Source organism: Nycticebus coucang, chromosome 4 (genome assembly GCF_027406575.1).
Source record: "Nycticebus coucang isolate mNycCou1 chromosome 4, mNycCou1.pri, whole genome shotgun sequence".
In the NCBI taxonomy this organism is placed as follows: domain Eukaryota; kingdom Metazoa; phylum Chordata; class Mammalia; order Primates; family Lorisidae; genus Nycticebus; species Nycticebus coucang.
In genome coordinates, this window is record NC_069783.1 from 132,352,642 (window position 1) to 132,368,607 (window position 15,966).

The 15,966-nt window shown below is 39.2% G+C and overlaps 1 protein-coding gene across 1 annotated transcript; it reads right to left on the reverse strand.

The window, feature by feature from the left end:
* Nucleotides 1-15,080, reverse strand: LOC128583486 (leucine-rich repeat-containing protein 37B-like). Its single transcript, XM_053587690.1, has 5 exons — nucleotides 14,833-15,080; nucleotides 8,547-8,618; nucleotides 1,522-1,593; nucleotides 748-828; nucleotides 1-562 (listed from the first exon to the last, which is right to left on the reverse strand). Exons 1-5 carry the CDS (start codon nucleotides 14,997-14,999, stop codon nucleotides 559-561), a joined length of 396 nt encoding a protein of 131 aa, XP_053443665.1. The 5' UTR covers nucleotides 15,000-15,080; the 3' UTR covers nucleotides 1-558.
* Nucleotides 15,081-15,966: the final 886 nt, after the last annotated feature.

Here is a 15,966-nt window from a genome sequence, read left to right on the forward strand (position 1 = left end):
TGGTGGGTTCAAACCCAGCCCCGGCCAAACTGCAACAAAAATAAAGAGCCAGGCGTTGTGGCGTGCGCCTGTCGTCTCAGCTACTTGGGAGGCTGAGGCAAGACAATCGCCTAAACTCAGAAGTTGGAGGTTGCTGTGAGCAGTGTGACACCACAGCACTCTACCAAGGGCAATAAAGTAAGACTCTGTCTCTACCAAAAAAATAAATAAATAAATAAATAAAAAACTAAAAGAAACTGACTCCGAGAAAACATCCTTCCCCTTTTGCACCCTGGAGGACTTTGTGTTACGCTTCCTCCTTTGTGGCTAGACGCTGTATACATTTCAGCGGTTAGAAACTCTGTAAATGAGTAGGAATCAAAGTTATATTCAAACGTAGGATTTCAAGGACAATTCACATATCAAAGCAGCATTGTTGGGGCTCCCAAGACAATGCTAATTTGAGCATTACTTGCTTGACATCTTTTATCACCCATTCCAAAGATCATTTCTAGGGAAAGCAGAGCATGTCATATGGAAGTTACACAAGTCTCCTGGCCTCTTTGTACCTTAGTTTCCTCACCTGAAAATATTGGATTGATCCTTCCTGTGAAATATAAATATAACTTTAAAAAAAATTAAAAAAGAAAAATTGGATAGATCTTAAGATATGCTATTCAGAGTTCATAATGAGCTGATACCTAGTTAACTGATAACTGAATGATGCTTTTACACATAGCTTTTTATGTGTTCATCTATTTAACTTACACCTTGTGTAAAAATTGCATTCCATGCCACGCCTGAAACGTTCGGAAGCTCAGTTCAGTGATTAAATTGCAACCAAGATTTCTACAAAAAACAACAAGAAAAAGGAAAGACATAAGCCGATAAAGAAAAAGAAAAGATATTCTTTCAGAGCATTCATCATTTGGCAGTGATTCTAACTTATATATGACAAAACATAACCTCAGTACTTCCTCTGTACACGAAGGAAATTTCGCCGTAGAAGATATTGGCTTATGATTTATACTTTATTGCATTTACTATACATGCAATGTGTAGATACGAAACAGTGAATGCTCAGCCAATACTTGTGTTGAGAGATCTTTATTTCTCTATGACAGAGTTTTGCAACTTCAGTGCTATTGATATATTAGCTGTATAATTCTTTGGGGGATTTGTCCTGTACATTGTAGGTCAACAGCATTCCTGGCTTCTGCCCACCAGGTGTCAGTAACATACCCACAGTTGTGACAACTGAAAATGTCTCCAGGCATTGCCAAATGTCGTCTGGGTACAAAATCCCACTAGTTGAGACCATTGTTCTATTATGATCCCCTCTGATCTGTGTAATAATTCTCACACTAATAATTTTGTGTGTAATAATTCTCACACTAATCTTTGCTAGAGATTAAATGAATTTGCTATAAATTTTAGTAACTTTCTACTAGTAAAATTTTAATCATATTTCAAAATGAATAGCAGAGGGTTTATAAGTTTAATAAAAGTTCCAAATGTAATGAAGTTCTATTTGTAACTTACACATACTGCAGAAATGGTAGTGATTCAAAGGTACGTCTTTCAATAAATTGGATTTTATTGCAGGATAAATCTCTAGAAAAAGTAAAAGAAGACACTGCCTTGATTTGATACCAAATTAGTGGGAACAACTAGTAGCATTTAGAATGATAATAATGAATATGTAGCTTTTGTCTACATTCTAAACTTTTGGACTTGTATTTAAACTTTCCATAGCCCCCTAATGCTCCCTGTATTTCATGATTTTCACCAATAAAATATGCAACTGTAGATCTTAAAAGATTTTGGATGTAATCTTTCCCTGGGCAGCAGGAGACTTGACTAAACAACCTTTTGTAGCCTCATCAAATTCTAGATTAGAAGCTTCAAGTTTTTATTTTTCTATATAATTTCTAATATGAAAAGGAATAACCTCACATTTTACACCTTTCTGGTTTAATTCTGTTTTTCTAAGCTAGTTCGATACCAAAAGAGATAAAAGATATCCTTTCACATCCTTTGAAAGGAAGTTACCCTTCTAATTAATACATAACTTTGAACTAATTCAGAATTATACCATATTAATAGAAATTCATTTTGGTTTTATATTGCCTTAATATTCCATGAAAGCAATTTTTTCAGTGGTACAGTGATGGGACGTAGCAAAAGGCAACACGGAACTGGATTTTTATTTGAAAACACCCCTTAACTATAGTTGACTATTTCACTTGACTCCAGTTTATCCCTCGCTCTTCACCTGGCTGTTGTCACTCTGTGCTGACTGGTATCTCTTCCTTCTAAACCAGTGGTTTTCAACCTGTGGGTCGCGACCCACAGGAACTGTGTATTAAAGGGCCGCGGCATGAGGAAGGTTGAGAACCATTGTTCTAAACTATCCTGCACACAATTGACCAGATGAACTCTCCAGAAGTGATTCTCAAAGACCAGCATATGGGAATTTATGAAAGATGCAAATCCTTGGCCTTACTCTAAACTGACTGAATCAGTAGCTGTGGAGTTGTAGTCCAGAACCAAGGCCTAACAAGACCTCCAAGTGCTTGTGGTGCAGACTTAAGATGGGCGTAAAGCATGGTGGTATAGCATGGTTCCCTGCGATGGCTTTTGCTTGGCATTCAAAGCCCTAGAAAGTCTGGCTCCAGTCTCCTACTCTCTCTCCTTGCACTCTACAGGTACTCAAAGCATTCCTCAAATACTTTGCTGTATTTTGCCTTTCTCCCATTTCCCTTTTCCAAGTTTGGACTATTTCCCCCCAAATCTGTCTAAGGAAATCTGTCTAAGGATATCTGATGGCCTTCTGATAGATCCTGTTCTAGCAGCATTGCTCTAGGAACATCTTCTCTGATCCAAACTCAAGTCTTTTCTCCTCCTTCTGTGCTCCAGAAGCAGTTTGTCCCTCTTAGTGCCCATAGCTATGTCTTCTTTCCAATGCAGTTATTTTTGCTCCCATTTCTTTTAAGTATAAACTCCTTGAAAGCAGGGATTAGGTCTTGCTCATCTGCAAGCCCACTGTGTTTAAAATTGACACATGAGAATACAGTAGAACCTCTCTAAGCTGATCACTTGCTGGACTATAACAAACCAGGCAACTACAGTGGTGGTCGGCATAAGGAACTTCCACTGAGCACATGTGGCGCATGTCTGGTCTGTGAAAATGAGGTAAAATTATGGAGGTGGTCAACCATGGAGGTTCTACTGTATTTATAAAATGAGTGAAAAGCTGAGAACGAGGAGAAGAAGAAGAAAAAAAAATGTTTTAAAAGAAATGCAATTTTATTACTTTGTATCCTTCTTCTGGGCCTTTGCAACCAGCCCTTTGTCATCCTCTTAGTGCTTGTCTCGTTATGGTTGATGCTTACATGTTTGTTTCCCCTGTGAAATGTTAAGTTCTTAGAAGGGTAGGAATCCTGTCTTACTCATCTCTCTGACTCTAATATTAGGCAAAGTGGTTGGCATATTCTCTTTGTTTTTTTAATTGGTTGGCATTTTTTAAATGAATGAGAATATATCCTAACATGAAAGATTAGCTTACAAAATATGCATATGTCATTGTGGAAGTAAGGAAGGGCCTACTCCATTGAGCAATTACGTCATTTACTTTTTTCCCCAAATGTGGCAGAGGTGCCTAAGAAGACCAGTACAAAGGTGGTCATGCCTTTAAGGCCTAGAAGGTTAGATCATTCAAAGGACTATTTTTAGTGCCATGTACCTACTTCCCTTAAGTCTTCTACATTTGAAAGAAGAATCTATTTGCTAAAGAGCAACATTAGTTAGCTTAATAAAGATTAATGATGTACACACTTCTTGACCACACTTCTTTGCCGTGGGCAAAGGATAAAACTCAGACTTTCATAGCAAGGGATATAGTATCTTCTTATCTTTAAAAAGATAGAAATAAATACTATGCAAATATTCCCTCCTTGGCAATAAGGCAGGAGAAATTTTCATTTTGTAATTTGGGAAGAATTAGGAGCATTGGTAATATGCTTATTCATTGTAAACATTTCTAGCTATACCATTTAACCATAATTTAAACAACTTTTTTTTTTCTTTTTGAGGCAAAGTCTCATTCTGTTGCATCAGGCCAGAGTGCCATGGTGTCAGCCTAGCTCACAGCAACCTCAGACTCCTGAGCTCCAAGCTATCCTCCTACCTCAGCCTCCCGAGTAGCTGGGACTATAAGCACCCACCATAATGTTTGGATAATTTTTCTATTTTTTAATAGATACAGGGTCTCACTCTCAATGAGGCTCGAACACATGAGCTCAAGGGATCCTCCTACCCTGGACTCCCAGAGTGCTAGGATTACAGGTGTGAGCCACTGCACCTGTCCTTAAACAACTATTTTCAATAAGAGTATAGTAATTTCTGCTATGAAATCCTCACTGCCAGCCTATTCTCTTAAATATATATATTTACTATATGATTAAATTAAATCATATCTGTATGATTTTCATATCATGTTCTTATATTAAATATTTAATATTCTTTAATATTTTATATTCTTAAATATATTTATTCTTTATAATTCATCTGCTTATTTAATAGTTAAATGTTAATTTAATTCAGATTAAATTATCAAAAACTTCTGGATTAATGGCATTCAAACTAGTGTAGATGGTCTATATTTTCCTTTCCTTTCCTTTGAGCAACAACTTAAAGTTTAATTCTTCTCATGCTACTAAACCAACTTTTTCAAATCCTTCTTCTTTCTTTCTTTTTTTTTGCATTTTTTTCAGCGGGGCTGGGTTTGAACCCACCACCTCCGGCACCTAGGGCTGGCACTCTACTCCTTCGAGCCACAGGCGCCACCCAAATTTAGCCTTTTTCTGAAGGCTAAATAGTAATATTTTAGGCTTTGTAGGTCACATATGGTCTCTGTTGCATATTCTTGTCTTTCTTTTTCTTTTACAGACCCTTTAAAAATGTAAAAACCATTCTTAACTTACAGGCTCTAAATAAAAACAGACTGTGGATTAGATTTGCTCTATGGGTTGTAGACTAAATATAAATATAAGCAGATGATATATAAAACTTATAAAACAAGGTTCAATGGGTGCCAATAATTGCTCAGATGTTATTACCACTTTTTCCTTATAAGCAAAGTTTTTTTCTATCCGTATCTTATCTATATGATTTTAAAAACTAAAAATGCACAGAGATGGGCTAGAGACGGGCTAAAACTCTACACGGATTTAGAGAACTGCAGCATTTTATTGCTGAAAGAAGTTTTAGAGATTATCTAATTTGAACCCCTTATTCACTTTACAGATAATATCACTAAAAGCTCATAAATAAATATGATTAACTAACTAACTTACAAATACTGGAGGGATAGCAGGCCTTCAAACGAATCTTTATGTAATTCGGTCATATGATTTTCACTGAGAATTCTGAAAAAGGATAAGGTTATTTGTTATTTCTTTTTTAAGATTTTATTATTGTTTCGGGTTAATCTGAGGGCACAACGAAATAGGTTACAATGTTTGCATTAGTTAGGTAGAGTTCCTCTTATAATTGTGTACTGCCCCCAAGAAGTGTGCCATGCACTCGAACATTGGGCCCATTGAGTGGGAGCACCTCCATCCTCCTCCTTCCCCTCTCCCTGCTCCCTCTTTCTCCATCCCAGACCTTGAATTGATTTGAGTTTTTCTCTTATGTGGGAATGTATCAGATTATCTACTGGCCTCATGTTAGTATTGAGTACATTGGATTCTTGCTTCTCTACTCTGTGATACTTTACTAAGAAGAATGTGTTTCAATTCCATCCAGATTAATACAAAAGATGTAATGTCCCCATCTTTTTTAATGGCTGAATAGTATTCCACGGTATACATATACCACAGTTTGGTATATCCATTCCTGGTTGGTGGCATTTAGATTGCTTTCACATTTTGCCAATTGTAAATTGAGCTGCGATAAACAACATAGTACAAATGGCTTGAAGATAGAATAATGTTTTTTTTCTTCTGAATACATGACTAACAGTGGGATTTGAGGAATCAAATGGGAGATCTAATTTGAGTTCTTTGAGGATTCTCCATACTTCTTTCCAAAGAGGTAGAATTAGTTTGCAGTCCCACCAACAGTGTAAAGAAAGAGGTTATTTCTAAATAAAAATGCAAACAATTTGCCATATAGGACTAACTCCTATCTGTGGAGGAAACCTGGGTAATGGTGCCAATTGAATACACTCATTCTTATTTAATTTCAAGGTGGCAACATCTGCTTTGTTTTCATTCAAACCTTTCTTCACATTTTCCTTTTGTGTCCAAATCTCTACACACACACACCCCTACCCACTATTCCCAAAAAATCGTATATTTAATACCTACTCTCTAGATCACAAAATCCCTGTTAGAACCCAACTCTGGTTCTAATTAAGACCAGCAGAACTGCCATTTCCTCATCTCTTTCCCCCCCAATTTTTTTTATGTTGTTGTTGTTGTTGTTGCTTTTTTTGAGACAGAGCCTCAAGTTGTCATCCTGGGTAGAGTGCTGTGGCGTCACAGCTCACAGCAACCTCCAACTCCTGGGCTTAAGAGATTCTCTTGCCTCAGTCTCCCAAGTAGCTGTGACTACAGGTGCCCGCCACAACACCCAGTTATTTTTTGGTGGTAGTTGTCATTGTTGTTTACCAGGCCCAGGCTGGATTTGAACCTGCCAGCTCTGGTGTATGTGTCTGGTGCCTTAGCCGCTTGAGCTACAGGCACCGAGCCCCAAATGTTATTATTAAAGCCCCACATGGACCTATGTCAGGCTACAAGTGAAGTCAGTAGGCTTTTCCCCCCATTTAAAAAAGGTGTTTGTTTGTTTGTTTGTTTGTTTGTTTGAGAAATACAATGTGCATAAAATGCATATAACTTAAATGTTCAGTTTAAATAATTGTAAAGCAGGTACCCATGTAATATCATCACGTCAAGAAAGAGTACCATGAGCATCCAGAAGCTCGTGTGGCCCTTTCCAATCACAACCCTCTCTCTGACCTCTGAAGATAACCACTATCTTAACTTTTATAGTAATTTCCTTGTTTTCAAAATATAGTTTTACCTGTTATATGTCAGTCATACACAAAATACTTTAGTTTTGCCTCTTCCTGAACTTTACATAAATGGAATCATATTACAAGGGGACAAACTTTCATGGAAAATAAAACGATATCTCTATTTTCAAAACTGAAAACTCAGAGATCACCTATACAAGTTGAACTGATGACACACAAACTACTGTATTTTTCCAAAATAACTTATGTATCTAAATTGACTGCTTTAATAAATTAATAAGAAAATGATAAAAACAATTGAAAAGGAAAATGGATAAAGGACAGAAAACTCAGAAGAAACACAAATGTTCACCAACTTTTAATAAATAAAGGTATTTAAATTCAAGAGTAATCAGAAAAGACCCTTTTTGTTCACCCATCATATCAGCAAAGAGTTGGAGAATACTCAGTGGAAAAAGGCTGTCATATTCTGTTGAGTATAGTATAAGTTGGCACAACTTTTTTGAGGACAATTAAAATTTAATACCTACATTGTCTTCATATCAACCATTCCATTTCTAGATATCTGTTCTACAGAAATATTTGCCCAAGTTCACAAAGAAGCAGCAATGCACCTAACAAGAAAACTGGACATAGGAGGGTGTCGCCTGTGGCTCAGTGAGTAGGGTGCCGGCCCCATATACCGAGGGCGACAGGCTCGAGCCTGGCCCCCAGCAAATTGCACCAAACTGCAACAAAAAAATAGCCAGGCGTTGTGGCGGGCGCCTATAGTCCCAGCTACTCGGGAGGCTGAGGCAAGAGAATCGCCTAAGCCCAGGAGTTGGAGGTTGCTGTGAGCTGTGATGTCAGGGCACTCTACCGAGGGTGACACAGTGAGACTCTGTCTCTAAAAAAAAAAAAGAAAAGAAAACTGGACATAATCTAAACATCCATCCATAGGGGAATTATTAAATAATTCATGCCACATCCATAGTATGGAATCCATAATATGGAATGATGCAAGAGTTTAAATGAATGGGGTAACCCTCTAAGTGCTGTGAAAGAAAAATCTAACATGTATCATGAAGTGAAAGGATCAAGTTGTAAGATGTTACCATTTCTATAAAACAAAAAACGTAAGGCCACACAAAAAATTCATTTTGCTATATGTAAATATGTATGTAGGCAAATACTTGGGAAAGGTCTGGAAGGATATGCACCAAACTTAGGGGTAGTGGTTACCTCAGGGACCAGGCATCAGGGCACAAGGAGGGTTTCCATTATACCTGTTATTTAGTTTTTAAATATTAAGAGTATAATGTGTATTACTTACATAATAAAAATACATTTAAATTGCCTCTTTCTTTTAAAGAGAGCCCACCAAATTTAATTTTAAAATAATCATAGAATTATAATCAACAGACATTGATTTGAGATGTGGAGGAAGAAACACCTTTCCTTAGAAGCGTTGACCTCAAAATTCTGGACCAGGAAGGATCTTACAATGCAGCTAAGTTTTTGTACTCATATCTGGAGAGAGTATACTCACAGTTTCTCAGTCCAACAGTATGATTTCCATACATTCTCATCAATGTAAGAAATAGCATTTCCTTGGAAATTTCTGTGAAGAAACACAGGCGATATTCAAATACAGAAAATACTTCCAGTTTTCTAATTTCCAGAGCTATGAGCTTCCTAGTTTGCACAATTAATCAAGAAATAATGTGGGGATTCCTGGAGATTCCAGGTGTCTCTGCAGCAGCCTCTGTCACCCTGTGACCTGCAGGTACTGGGACATCTCGGGAGCTGGGAAGTGATGCACAGCCAGAAAGAAGAAGGCGGCACCGAGGATTCTGAGCAGCGTTTGTCTCTGGAGTTGGGCTCTGAGCTACGGCCTCCTCTTCAGCTGTTCCCTTTCCTGGGGATCCTAAGTGTCTCTGCAGCAGCCTCTGTCACTCTGCTTCTGCAGAGAATTGACCTGCAGGACACCGGGGCATCCCGGAAGCTGGGAAATGCCCAGAGCTGTCTGAGCAGCTGTCTGCCTGCAGCGCCCAGCATCCCTCCCTCGTGGTGACATTCAAAAGGTCCTCAGGGAAGAATCCAAAGGAGTGTTGACATTCAAGGACATGTCTGTTGAATTCTCTATGGAAGAGTCGGCCTGCTTGGACCCTGCTCAGCAGCATTTGTATGGGGAAGTCATGTTAGAGACCTACAGAAACCTGTTCTTCCTGGGTCTTACTGTCTCTAAGCCAGAACTCATCACCTGTCTGGAGCAAAGCAAAGAACCCTGGAAGGCGAAGACACACCAGATACTAGTCAAGCACCCAGCTCTATATACTCATTATACTGAAGACCGTTTTCAAGAGTGGGACACAAATATTTTATTTCCAGAGATGATCCTGACCAGATATCAAAGCTATGGCTCCGAGAATTTAAACTTAACAAAATATTGGGAAAGTGTGTATAAGTGTGATGAGCAGAAAGTAAGTTACAGTGGACTTCACCAATGATTAACAGCTACCTATGGCAAAGTATTCCAATGTAGTAACTCTTTGAACACCTTCAGACAATTGTTAAATCTCAATGGACAAATAACGATATATACCTTAGAGAAAACTTTTAATTGTAAAAGCTATAGGAAAGCCTCTAACTTCTGGTCACATGTTACAGAACATAAGATCACTCATATTGGAAAAAACAGTCCAAATGAAAAGAAGGTAGCCAAGTTTTTCAGTCTTGCTCAAGATTCGATACTGGAGAGAAACTGGACACGTGTGAAAATGATGGCAAATGTCTTAGCCACAGTTCAAAATATCGTAACCATGAGAATTTTGATACTGGAGGAAAAACCTGCAACTATATGGAATGTGACAAACTTACCAAGCAACACTCACATGTTTCTAGACGAGAAAAAGAATTGATTCTGCAGAGAAACCTTTCAAATGTGAAGAATGTGGCATAACCTTTAACCAGCACTCTCTCCTCTGTAGACATCAAAGAATTCATTCTGGAGATAAACCCTACAAAAATGTCAGGAATGTGGCAAAGCCTTTAACAAGTACTCAAACCTTTCTGTACATCAAAGAATTCATTCTGAAGAGAAACCCTATGGATGTGAAGAATGTGGCAAAGCCTTTAAACACCACTCACACCTTTCTAGACATCAAAGAATTCACTCTGGAGAGAAACCCTACAAAGGTCAAGAATGTGGAAAATCCTTTAAGTACTACACAAGCTTTTCTAGACATCAAAGAATTCACTCTGGAGGGAAACCCTACAAATGTCGAAGAGTGTGGCAAAGCCTTTAACTGTGACTCAAACCTTTCTGTACTTCAAAGAATTTACTTTGGACATAAAACTTACAAATTTAGAGAATGCACTAAAGCCTTTTTCCTTAGTTAAACTCATAGTGAACATAACAGAATTTCTTGTGGAGAGAAACTCCACAAATGTGAAGAAGGGGGCAAGGCATTTACACTGTACTCAACCCTTTCTGTTCATCAAAGTAGTCATTCTTGAAAGAAACTACAGTGGTCAAAATGTGGCATAGACTTTCATTAGTTTGTGAACATTTCTAGACATTTAAGAATTTATTCTGGAGGAAAACCTTTTAAATATGGACAGTGTGGCAAAATCTAACTCAAATTCAATCCTCACTGTACACAGAGGAAATCAGACAGAGAGAAACCCTCCATTTGAAGACTGCGGCGGTGCCTTGACCTGGTGTTGATAGCATGCTAAGCATAGAAGAATTCAAACTGGAGAGTAATCCTACAAATGTGAACAGTGTGGCAATGACCTTAACCAGAGCTCAAACCTTAACATACGAACATTCATATTGGAGAGAAATCTTCCAAATATCGATAATGTGGCAAAGATTTCAGTGGTCCTCAGTCTCATTAAACATAAGAGAAACCATAGGAGAAAAAACGGAAACGATGTGAAGATGTGGCAGAGCCTCATGCCAGTATGCACTGTTTTCTGTACACAATAGAATTCATGTGGAAGAGAAAGTCTAAAAAGTAAAAGAAAGAAAGAAAGAATGTGGGGCTATGGGCTCAAATAATAAGGCATCTCCTCAGAAGCTTAACTTCCTGTCTGTCCAATCTCTTGGAAGATAATATCAGTTATGAATGAATAAATGGATAAAATCACTTATGTGTCTAAATTATCATATATCAACGTTTGCTCTTCGCAGATGATATGATTGTATATCTGGAAAACACCAGGGATTCTACTACAAAACTTTCAGAAGTGATCAAGGAATACAGCAGTGTCTCAGGTTACAAAATCAATATTCATAAATCGGTAGCCTTTATATATACCAACAATAGTCAAGCTGAAAAAACAGTTAAGGTCTATATTCCATTCACAGTACTGCCAAAGAAGATGAAATATTTGGGAGTTTATCTAACAAAGGATGTGAAAGATCTCTACAAAGAGAACTATGAAACTCTAAGAAAATAAATAGCTGAAAATGTTAACAAATGGAAAAACATGCCATGCTCATGGCTGGGAAGAATCAACATTGTTAAAATGTCCATACTACCAGAAGCAAAATACAATTTTAATGCAATCCCTATTAAAGCTCCACTATCATACTTTAAAGATCTTGAAAAAATAATACTTCATTTTATATGGGATCAGAAAAAACCTCGAATAGCCAAGACATTACTCAGAAATAAAAACACAGCAGGAGGAATCACTCTACCAGACCTGAGACTTTACTATAAATCGATAGTGATCAAAACAGCATGGTACTGGCACAAAAGCAGAGAAGTAGATGTCTGGAACAGAATAGAGAACCAAGAGATGAATCCAGCTACTTACCGTTATTTGATGTTTGACAAGCCAATTAAAAACATTCAGCGGGGAAAAGACTCCCTATTTAACAAATGGTGCTGGGTGAACTGGCTGGCAACCTGTAGAAGACTGAAACTGGACCCACACCTTTCACCATTAACTAAGATAGATTCTCACTGGATTAAAGATTTAAACTTAAGACATGAAACTATAAAAATACTAGAAGAGAGTGCAGGGAAAACCCATGAAGAAATAAAAAATAATAAATTATCATATATCATATATATACATGCACACATATACACATATATACACACATGTATTTCCATGACTTTTTTTAAAAAAGTGTAAATATATCCATGAATGACATGTTTGAAAGCAAACTGTTAAATGCCTTACAATCAGTTTCAGCCCTGTGGATAACTTTAAATCTTTACCTTTAACACTGTTCCCTATTCCTCAGCAACAAATTTTTTTTTTGAGGCAGTATCTCACTATGTTGCCCTGGGTAGAGTGCTGTGGCATCACAGCTCACAGCAACCTCAAACTCTTGGCTCTTGGGTTTAAGCAATTCTCTTACCTTAGCCTCCCGTGTAGCTGCGGCTACAGGCACCCATAACAACGCCTGGCTATTTTTTGGTTGCAGTTATCATTGTTGTTTAGCTGGCCCGGGTCGGAATCGAACCTGCCAGCCCGGGTGTATGTGACCAGGGACCTACTCACTGAGCTACAGGCGCCGCCCCTCAGCAATAATTTTACCTATTTACTTTATAGGTGTATTTTTCCCAGTTGGGGGCAGGGGTAGAAATAAGACAGTCGTCTGCCTAATGCACATTTCCATTTAACCAGAAGCTTTCTGGTTGTTTAATGCTCAGAAATTTAAAAAAATGCCCAAACTGATCTTCTCTCCCTCAAATTGGCTCTGACTGCTGCACTTGTTATATACCACCATCATTATCTTTTTTTTTTATTATTAAATCATAGCTGTGTACATTAATGCAATCACGGGGCACCATACACTGGTTTTATAGACCGTTTGACACATTTTCATCACATTGGTCAACATAGCCTTCCTGGCATTTTCTTAGTTATTCTGTTAAGACATTTACATTCTACATTTACTAAGTTTCACATATACCCTTGTAAGACACAACGCAGGTGTAATCCCACCAATCACCCTCCCTCTGCCCAACTCCCCCCTCCCTTTCCCCCTTCCCTCTATAGCTTTCATGTGAAAGCCATAAATTAGTTTCATAGTAGGGCTGAGTACATTGGAGACTTTTTCTTCCATTCTTGAGATACTTTACTAAGAAGAACATTTTCCAGCTCCATCCATGTAAGCATGAAAGAGGTAAAGTCTCCATCTTTCTTTAAGGCTGCATAGTATTCCACAACCATCATTATCTTCATCATGCAGGACAGAAACCATGGAGTCACATTTGATTTCTCCCTTCCCTATAGACATCCTCTCCCAACTCATTAGTTGGTCACTAAATCCTGTCCTTCCTTTGTAGTATCCCCAGGACTTTATTCCCACTTCTATCACAAGCACTCAGCTTTAGTCCTTTCTCACTTTACTTCTAAATTTTGCTAGACAAGCTTACCATTTGGTCTCCCAGAGTTAAGCTTCCCCCTCTAGAGCATGCTATGTATGGATTCTAAAATAATCCTTTTGTCTTTTTTTTTTTTTTTTTTTGTAGAGACAGAGTCTCACTTTATGGCCCTCGGTAGAGTGCCGTGGCCTCACACAGCTCACAGCAACCTCCAACTCCTGGGCTTAAGCGATTCTCTTGCCTCAGCCTCCCGTGTAGCTGGGACTACAGGCGCCCGCCACAATGCCCGGCTATTTTTTGGTTGCAGTTTGGCCGGGGCCGGGTTTGAACCCGCCACCCTCGGTATATGGGGCCGGCGCCTTACCGACTGAGGCACGGCGCTTAATCATTTCTTTCTCTTGCTTAAAAACTTTCCATGGCTCTCCATACCTCATTGCATATAACTTTCAAACTCCCATATCTGATGTTCAAGGTTTTTCATAATCACGTTTTCCACTGCTTCCTAACCCAATTCTTGGAAGCAAGACTGGTCTTCTAAATCCCCATCATTCCTGCAGCCATGATGTTGCCTAGGCTTTACTCCCAATGTTTCTCTTTAACAGATTATAGATGCTTTTTAAGCCCCAGGCAAAGTTTCAGCTTATCCAGGGAGCTTTCCCTGACCTCCACACCTCAATGATTATAGATTCTGGTGAATTACAGCATCTATGGTCTCTATATCTCTTTAGGACTTAATTATAAACCACCTCCCTTTTGATGCCTATTTCTTTTCTTCCTACCTATCATTTTCATATTCTAGAGATAATGTCATACTCTGCCCTGAGTTGGGCACAAAATGGGCACTACATACAGGAAACCAGGTACAAAGATGAGGCCTGGACATAATTAAGGGACTGAATAATGATAATAATAGTTAACATTCATATATATGCTAGGCACTGATACACATGTAAGTATTACATGTACTCCCACCCCTAAATCTCACAACAATCCTAAGAAATGGTAAGTATCACAATCCCCATATTAAAGATGAGGAAATTGAGCCACAGAGTGGAATGACTTGCCCAAGGTCACAAAACTAATAAATGACAGACCTGGGTTGTTGTGTTTTTTTTTTGGCCGGGGCTGGCTTTGAACTTGCCACCCTTGGTATATGAGGTTGGCACCCTACTCCTTGAGCCACAGGTGCCACCCAGAGGAATATGCTTCTGTGAAGAGAGTGAAGCAAACTCAGAAGAGTAGAGGGTAAGCAATGATATGATGGGACTAAAGAGAAATGGATAAAGAAAAAAAGAGTAGTCACAGGTAAAAGTTTGGAGAAGGGGCACAATAGTACAAAGGAGAATGAGGATAAGGAAAATCTGACAAGTAAAAGGTAAAAGCAGAAAGTCAACCAATGAAGAAAGCCCACAAGTGTCTCAAGGAAAAGGCTGCCATGTGAGGCAGGATGCAGAGAACGAATGAGGATAAGTGACTTACAAGACGGTGAAGGTGCCATTATAGGCTTCAGGCTCCTGCACAGGCACTCGGCGGAGTCTCTTCTCTGGGCTGAGACCAACACACGACAGTGTCTCATCTCTGCAGGTACAGAGCTCACATATGCTGGTGTTCATGTCGGTGTTGATATTGGCAATCTCTTGTTCCATGTTGTAATTTGGCAACGAATTTTGAGTTACGGTAATGTCCGAGTCGGATATTTGAATTGTAACTTCAGTCGGGATTGGAGGCTGAGTCTGAATCTGCTCTGGATGGGGAGCTGCCATCCTCTCCAGAGCCACAGGATGTTCAACCTCTGATGTAGTTGCTAAAGTTACAACAAATTCCAGGCTCAAAGGTAAAACTGTGATCGTGACACCAGGGGATGTTGTATGCTGGGCTTGATCCTGACCCGGTGTTGGAACTGTTATTTCATAATAGGCTGGAGCTACTACATCCCTTGGTACCTCTAGAGGTTGAGTTGGAGCCTCTTGCATGGTTGGAGAAGGTTTAACCTCTCTAGTTTGTTCTGAAGTCATAGTAAGTTCCTGGTCCAAAAGCTTAACTGTGACCTCAGCTGGGTTTGTCTGCCGAGTCTCCATCTGGTCTAGATGTGGAAGTGTCACATCAAGATGCTGAAGTGTCACCTCAGGATGCGGAACTGTGACTTCAGGATGTGGAAGTGTCGCCGCAACCTCAAGATGTGGAAGTGTCACCTCAGGATGAGAAAGTGTCACCTCAGGATGCGGAAGTGACACCTCAGGATGTGGAAGTGTCACCTCCACATCTGGAGGTTTAACTGTAACATTGGGCAAGTAATAAAGATGAGGTTGATCCTCATCTGGAGGTGGAACTGTCACCTCATGATTAGGTGGAGTTTGAGCCATATTCTCGATGGGGGAATCTGGAGCTTGAGCTGTTACCTCCCGCTGCATTTGAGAATGTTCACTCTCCCCAAGAGACACAAAAGACTGAGGTGGTTGCTCCTGCTCATTGGGGGAAGGCTCAGCCTACCCACAATAGCATGCGCATTCAATTGGGGTCTCCTCCTCGATGGCAGGTGGTTTCACCTCCTCAGGATGCTCTGGAGGCTGAGTTGGAGTCTCTTGATGGGCTGAAGAAGATTCAGCCTCCGTC